Source organism: Trypanosoma cruzi, genomic scaffold (genome assembly GCF_000209065.1).
Source record: "Trypanosoma cruzi strain CL Brener 1047053516797 genomic scaffold, whole genome shotgun sequence".
Lineage (NCBI taxonomy): Eukaryota > Euglenozoa > Kinetoplastea > Trypanosomatida > Trypanosomatidae > Trypanosoma > Trypanosoma cruzi.
This window is the reverse complement of record NW_001849416.1, coordinates 12,030-19,583: the sequence shown is the minus strand read 5'-3', so window position 1 is coordinate 19,583 and position 7,554 is coordinate 12,030. Positions and strand designations below refer to the sequence as shown.

The window sequence follows — 7,554 nt, the reverse complement described above, 5'->3', positions numbered from 1 at the left end:
AAGCGCCGCAGCCAGATCGGTGGAGCAAGCCTGCCAAAGCGAACAAGATTGATGTCTTCACAAAGCTTCTTGGCCGCCGCGCGGGGATCCTTCGCACGTGCCACAGCACGTGAGACGTTGATCAACAAACCGCTGCCATCGGCACGGAGGCCAGCGTTCAGAGCTGCCTTGAGATCACCGCCCTGAGCACCAATGCCAGGGACAAGAAACCACAGCGTCGGGGCACGCACTCGCACGCGGCTGAGAGCAATCGGATCTGTGGCGCCCACAACAAGACCAACGTTCTTGTTGTAGTTCCACACTGTCTCTGCGTGCTCTGCGACCAACTCGTACAGGTGGCGGCCGTTCACGCGGAGGCACTGAATTTCATTGGAGCCCTTATTGGAGGTCTTGCAGAGGACAAACACACCCTTCGATGCGTACTGCAGGAACGGCGAGAGGGAGTCGCCACCCATGTACGGGGACGTCGTAATTGCATGAGCTTTGAGATGCTCAAAGGCAGACTTGGCGTAAGCCTCTGCAGTATCAGCAATGTCGCCACGCTTAGCATCCAGAATAACGGGAATGTTGGCAGGAACGTGAGCAATCACCTGTTGCAGTGCTTTCCAACCCTCCCCACCAAAAAACTCAAAAAAAGCGGCGTTTGGTTTGTATGCGGCGGCGTATTCCGCTGTAGCGTCAATCAGACGCATGCACTCCTCTGCAGCTTCCGCTGCTGTCTTTGCGCGGGGGTCCAACCCAATGCAGAGCAGCGTCGACTTTGCCCGCTCATTGAGCATATCAAAGAAAGCCATGGGCATAACTCCCCTTCTCTTTTCTCTTTTTTTTGTTGTTGTTTTTTCTCGCCTTATCTTCAAATTCAGTGTTGATGAGGATAAAGTAATCCTCTTTTTTTTTTTCCTGCGGGCACGTTTTGTCACGCCTGATAACTGGACGCCGTGTTGCTCCTTTGCTCTCGGACTGCAGCCGCATTTGTAAGCATCAACGGGAAATCCATTTATTAAAAAAAAAAAATTTAATAAAACAACATCAACGCCACGTAAAGACCTGAAGACTACACAGCATGACAGCCGCTAGGCGTCGTGGCAGCAGCACTCCAGAAGGAGCTTACTTCACCATCCCCCTCTTCCATGTCTCCTACTTACCCACCCCGCGTTCGTTTACAACCCGTGAGGGCAACGACACCAATACCATAAAAATACCTAAATAGCCTTACCAACAAGATGCCAGTTCGCGTACGGCGACCAGCCACACTTGGATTTCAATTGAGACTCCTTCACAACCCACTCCATGGAGAGGTCAAAGAAACGCTGGCTTTTCTCCGATAGCCCTAGGCCAAAGATACGGTTGGGGTTAGTGTGCATGAGCCGCACAATGTCCCCAATTGTCAGTCTTCGTGCCTCAATTGCCTTCGGCATTGCCGCTGTTGGGTGCGGCCAGCGCCCCGCACAAACTGTGAGAAGCAACGGAACAACCACCTCAATAGAAGGCATTCCACTTGGCGGGTTCGTCGCGTCGCTTTTCTCTTCCAGCGTGTGTGGTGCGTGGTCAGTACCAATGCAGTCCACTGTGCCGTCCAGCACACCCTCCCAGAGCCGCTCATGATGCTCCGGGGGACGCACAGGAGGATTCACCTTCACCCGCGCCCCACAGCAACCATAATCCCCCGTCGTCAAAAACAGATGATGCGGCGTCACCTCCGTCGTGACATGCAGCCCCTCTGCCCGCGCCTGACGGACAAGCTCCAGACCTTCACCTGTTGAAAGATGAGCGACATGCAGGCGTGTGCCGTGACGTCGGGCCAATTCAATACCGTAGGCGATGGACGCAGACTCTGAATGAACCGGGCGTCGCAATGAGTGCGACGCCGGCCCTGTGTAAGGGTTCGCAGAACAAGCTTCGTCATTGTGCGTCGCGTGTTCGCAGTGCGCCACGAGCGGAATGTCAAGTTTGCCACAAAGTTCAAAGGCGGCCTCCGTCACATCCGCGCTGCTCTTGAGGTTCCCAGTGGAGTTGTCAAGATAAAGCTTCAGTCCGGCACAGCGGGCCTTGAGAGCCGCGTGTTGCGGTTGTGTCCACAGCGTCTCCAATTCCTGCAGATGCTCGTGGGCGGTAGCACCAAAAAATAAGCGAATGTCGCACAATTTCTCCACCGCCTTGGCACGACGCACCTTCTCAGTAAACGCTGTGATCGTCTGCGTTGGTGGTTTTGTGTTGGGCATGTCGCACACCACACCGATTCCACCCGCGTAGGCCGCCTCGGACTCACTCCGCATGTCACCCTTCTGCTCCAGGCCGGGCTCGCGAAAGTGGACGTGGCAGTCAACAAGTACGGGCAGTTCCACCCGCGTCATGGACGTCACTTGCGTGTCCCTTCTCCCTGCTTCACTACCCCCAAGTCCAGACGCCACTACACTCGAGATAATCGCCGCAAGCCACTCCGCATAAAAAGACGGTTAGAGGGAAGCATGCAGGACAAGGCAACAAGAACGCAATAAACAAAAGGAAAATTGATGTGGCTTGCCCGCAAGTCACCTCCCCTTTTAACCCAACAGCCATCACCCGACTGCTCTTCATTGACTCCCTCCACAGGAGAAACCAAAAAAAAAAAAAAAAAGAATAAGAAAAAAATTAAATTAAATTTAAAAATATAAAAATAAAAAATAAAAAATTTTGCGTTAAAATTTAATCTCAAACACCGCCTAAACCCTTCACCCTCTCTCCCTCCAATCAATACTTTTTTCCCTCAGTAGGAAACACCGCAGCACTTTCACATGCCACGGTGGTGAAAATGCTACTACCACTTCATAATAGCATCTAGCTGATTTCCTAAATTGCTCATATAAAGTTTTATCGCATTCCTGCTCACATTGTAAGACCCTCTCGTTCCCCCTTTTATCCGTAATGTATGCATTTCTGTATGAATGAATATGTAGCCTCACTTATGCCACATAAATGCCTATTATTTCTGCCGGTATTTTGCAAAAAACTCGAGACCGCAGTTAAAACGGCATGCAGATAAATATGCATGTGCATCCATATCTTTTCTTCGGCCAAATATATATATATATATATATATCGCTTCCTTCACCTCATAATTTTATGTTTAACAGCCTCATCGTGGCGCCCGGACCAGACGCGTGGCGCTGGAACAGGGCAGCAACACCATGAAGTCTGAGGGCACGTGTTGCCGTAAGAAGTACGTGCCATCGAAACTATTCAAGAAAATAAAAACAAAAAAAAGCATATATATATATATATATATATATATATATACTTTATTTCATTTTTCTCACCTGCTTCTTTTTTGGCCTCTTTTCTTCGTTGTGCCGCGCACCCAACGGCGTTTTTGTGCCTCCACGTTTTTCTTTTCTTTTTTTTTTTTTTTTTCAATGCATGTACGCCTCAGGCACAGATGGAGACGCATGCCATTGGCGAGAGAGTCACTGACCCAACAACATGACACAAACCGAGCCACCCTCCCTCCCTCCCAAAGAGAAAATAAAATGGACGTCGTGCGTGGGTGAAAAGGAAGACATCGTGACCAATCCATTGTGTCAAAAAGTAAAGACAACAAGAAACTAAAAAATAAATAAAGTCAAATCCAAAAAAAAAAAGAAAAAAAACACATTTTGTTTGCTTTGGTTTAATTTTAATCCTCGCTTTTGTTTATTTCTCCGTAATTTTATTTTTTTTTTGTTTCCGTTTCAGTTTTCTTTATATCTATATCTATATATATATATAGATACATATATAAGTATGTATGTACTTTTTAAAGAAGCACTCGGTGTCACCACTGAACGTCGCTGAAGGAGCCATTGCCGGGTTGGAATACATCTTCCAGCTCCTCCTCCGTCATGAGCTTCACCACACGCTTCTTCGCTGGCTTTCTCACGTGTGACACTTTCAAGAAAATGACTTCACCCTGATTCAGCTCAACTTCTACAACACCGTCCACTTCGTTTGTGAGGTAGCGAATAGCCTCCAGCGCGGACTGCGTATGTCGCTCCATCAGGCCCTGCGTTGCCAGCTGTGATGCCAGGTGGCCCGAGTACAAGCGGAACATGTCTGCCGCGCCGCGGTCAAAACAGACATCGTACAAGAAGCGAAGAGCCTTTGAAAGCATCGTCATGCCAGGCGTCTCGTACATAACCCCTTCGCGCGTACGCACCAACCCAATTCCATTGCGGCCAGCAATCTCATTCGCCATTTGAAGTGCCTGCAGCGGAGTCACCTCTGTTCTGTTGATATTGGTGCATCGAGCACTGCGAAAGGTGAGAGAACAGAACTCCGGCACAGAGAGGCAATCCCGCAATGGGCGCACCATCTGCGGCGTTGGCATGCTACGCGTATCTGAAAAAGTATACGTGATGCCGCACACACTGCTGTGTGACTCAACTTGGGCGATTCTGGCCTCCACCCCGTGCATGCGCAAAAAGGCAACCTTGTGGGCCTCGCTGGGGAACTGGTCCAGTAGACTTGGATCACGCCATGGGTTGTAGACGCCCATTTGTGGGAAAAAAGTGCGAACATATCGCTCAAAGTTCAGATCCTTCTTTCCCCGAGAAGAACTTTGTGCCACAACCGTCATATGGCGCATCCGCATGGCCTGAAGCAAATACAAACCCATAACATGCAAGCTTAGCTTCTGCAGGTGCCAGTTGTTCGTGTCATCGTCAACCATAGCCATCACCATGTCAAACCCAAGCTCTGCCATCTCAGTGCGGAGGTCGATGAGCTCTACTGGTACTCCAATCGAGCGGAATTGTTCGGCAATCTCCTCACTGTTGTTTTTTATGCCACCAAGGCATGCGTGGAAACATGTCAGTGCAATTTTCTCCTCCCTCAGACTGATCGCAAGCACTTTACTGTCATTCGTGGAGGTGATACACAGACCGACCTTGTGGCGGTGCAGCATGGTGTAATTGTCATTCTCCATTTTGTTATAGACTCGTGGAACGTAGTGGCGAAAGGGTTCAATCTCAATCTCTTTCACATCCACATCAAGAGTCTCACAGAACATGCGCACCACATTGGGCTCCGTAAGCAGGGAGTGATTGTAATCCACCGCAAGTCGCCGAATCCAATAGTCGGGCGTGGCATTCTCCTGCGTGCAACGCCGAAGCATAAAGTCCTGACGCTTATCACGAAGCTGAATGACAAGATCAAACTTTTCCTTTACAGCGACCGCCGTATCAAATGTTGGCTCGCTGTCCTCATGACGCTGCGTCAGGACGGTGTGTGGAATGCCATAATCTGCCAGCACGCGTGAGGTCTGCTTCGAGGTAAAGACGGGAAATCGATGCGCGATGCGCTCAAAGTAGGGGCAGAGGTCCTCTGCCATTGCGTCCACATCGCAGCTGATAAACACACCACGCTGTGGATACCGGAAGTTCTGGCAGAGCATCGCTTTGAGGAACACCTCCTTCTTGTCGCGCCCAAAAACGCCAATCTCGCCCGTGGACGCCATCTCCACCCCAAGAATAGGGTCCGCACCGGCGAGGCGATTAAATGAGAACACAGATGCCTTGCAGCCAATGTGTGTCATCCTCGCACGTTTGATCGGCACAAGGTTGGAGTCGTGTTGAGAGAGAAATGCCGACACCATCACGGCGGGAAATGATATGCCAAGCGTCTTTGAGACAAATGGAACAGAACGCGAGCTTCGAATGTTTGCCTCAATCACACGCAGTTGTTTATCCTTCGTGAAAAGAAATTGAATATTCATGGGACCAACAACGTCAAGCTCCTCCGCAATAAGTGCGGTGGTGTTGTAGATGCGTTTCATTACTTCCTTCTCCGTGTTCTGTGGTGGTAAAAACATCGTTGCGTCGCCCGAGTGGACACCAGCATTCTCCACGTGCTCACAAATGGCGTAACAGAGCACTCGACCATGGTGGGCAACGATGTCAACATCGTACTCCATCGCCCCCTCGTAGTACTTGCTGACAACAACAGGATGTTCCCCAGAGACAAGGGCTGCCTCTTCAAGATAACGGTTAATGTCCGCCGCACTCGCAATAACGGCCATCGCGGATCCGCTCAGGACATAACTCGGTCGCACAAGAGTAGGGAAGCCAACCTGTTTACAAAATTCATGCACCTGCTCTACACTTGTAGAAAGAATCCACTCCGGCTGCAGTACACCGAGCTCGTCACACATTTTGGAAAACTTGTGGCGGTTTTCCGCCTTGTCGACATTGACAGGATCGGTACCGAGAATCGGGAGGCCATGCTGCTTGAGACGTAGTGCCATGTTTTGCACAATTTGTCCACCAAGTGAGATGACAACGCCTTGAATACGCTCCTTCAGCAAAATATCAAGCACCGTCTCCTCAGAGACCTCCTCAAAGTACAGACGATCACACTCATCGTAGTCGGTGGAGACAGTTTCAGGGTTATAGTTAATCAGAATCACCTTCTTACCAAGTCGACGCAGTTCCCGTGCGACAAGGACACCGCCGTAATCAAATTCCACACTGTTACCAATCCTGTAAACACCGCAGCCAAGAACAGCATACATACGTTCTGTAAATTCCACATCATCGTGGTATGCGTTGTAGCTGGTATACAAAAAACCGCACTGAGAAGCAGGGATCTCACCGGCCACGGTATCAATTTGCTTAACTTTCGGTGTGATTTTCAATTCCATACGCCTTTCACGCACATCATCCGCCGTACACAAAAAATACTTTGCAATCTGAGCATCACTGAAACCATTTGCTTTCATTTTCAAAAGGTAATCACGTGGCATGGTATTCATCTTCCCCTTATATTGTTGTAACATATGATTCTGTAACAAAATAAGTTTATGCAGCTTATTAAGAAAAAATAAATTAATCCTTGTCATCTCATGTATCGTCTCCACGGAAACACCCTCATGGAGGGCTCGGCAAATCGCAAAGATGCGGTCTGGTGTAGGGACCTTCAAATCTTGCATATAATCCCAATTCTTCTTTGCCTCCAGTCTTGGAGGGACATCAAAGCCCGTATGTGACGGATCCACCATGCGTAGTGCCTTTTGCAGTGCCTCCTCAAAGGTGCGACCAATCGCCATCACCTCACCCACACTCTTCATCATAGAACCAATGTTCTGACTCACCATGTTGAACTTGCTGAGATCCCAGCGTGGAACTTTCACGACGATGTAATCCAAGCTCGGCTCAAAGCACGCCATTGTTGTCTTGGTGACCCCATTCGCAATCTCAAAAAGGCCTTTGCCAAGAGCAATCTTTGCCGCAACGAGTGCAAGTGGGTATCCTGTTGCCTTTGATGCCAAGGCGGAGGAACGAGAAAGACGTGCATTAACCTCAATTACAACATAGCGGTGTGAACTGGGATCAAGACCGTATTGGATGTTGCATTCGCCAACAATACCAAGATGACGAATGATTTTAATAGATGCACTCCGCAACATGTGGTACTCATCGTTCGTCAACGTCTGTGAGGGGGCAACAACGATGGATTCACCGGTATGAATACCCATCGGGTCAAAGTTCTCCATGTTACAAACCGTGATGCAGTTGTCGTAGATATCACGCACCACCTCATACT

At 49.3% G+C, this 7,554-nt stretch overlaps 3 protein-coding genes across 3 annotated transcripts, besides 10 other annotated features; all 3 read right to left on the bottom strand.

Annotated features, from left to right (window-relative positions):
* Tc00.1047053508373.29 (orotidine-5-phosphate decarboxylase/orotate phosphoribosyltransferase, putative) lies at nt 1-800 on the bottom strand (the record flags this gene model as incomplete). Its single annotated transcript, XM_800119.1, has 1 exon — nt 1-800. A coding segment is annotated over one exon (800 nt), but the record flags the coding sequence as incomplete, so codon positions are not given.
* Nucleotides 1-7,554: a sequence feature (heterozygous, Esmeraldo-like haplotype).
* Nucleotides 996-1,024: a sequence feature (AT_rich).
* Tc00.1047053508373.20 (dihydroorotase, putative) lies at nt 1,203-2,354 on the bottom strand (the record flags this gene model as incomplete). The annotated part of the gene is made up of 1 exon (XM_800118.1): nt 1,203-2,354. One exon carries the CDS (start codon nt 2,352-2,354, stop codon nt 1,203-1,205), a length of 1,152 nt encoding a protein of 383 aa, XP_805211.1.
* Nucleotides 2,601-2,631: a microsatellite.
* Nucleotides 2,632-2,675: a sequence feature (AT_rich).
* Nucleotides 3,058-3,079: a microsatellite.
* Nucleotides 3,246-3,276: a microsatellite.
* Nucleotides 3,363-3,390: a microsatellite.
* Nucleotides 3,560-3,626: a sequence feature (T-rich).
* Nucleotides 3,631-3,715: a sequence feature (A-rich).
* Nucleotides 3,719-3,768: a microsatellite.
* Tc00.1047053508373.10 (glutamine dependent carbamoyl-phosphate synthase, putative) lies at nt 3,791-7,554 on the bottom strand (the record flags this gene model as incomplete). Its single annotated transcript, XM_800117.1, has 1 exon — nt 3,791-7,554. A coding segment is annotated over one exon (3,764 nt), but the record flags the coding sequence as incomplete, so codon positions are not given.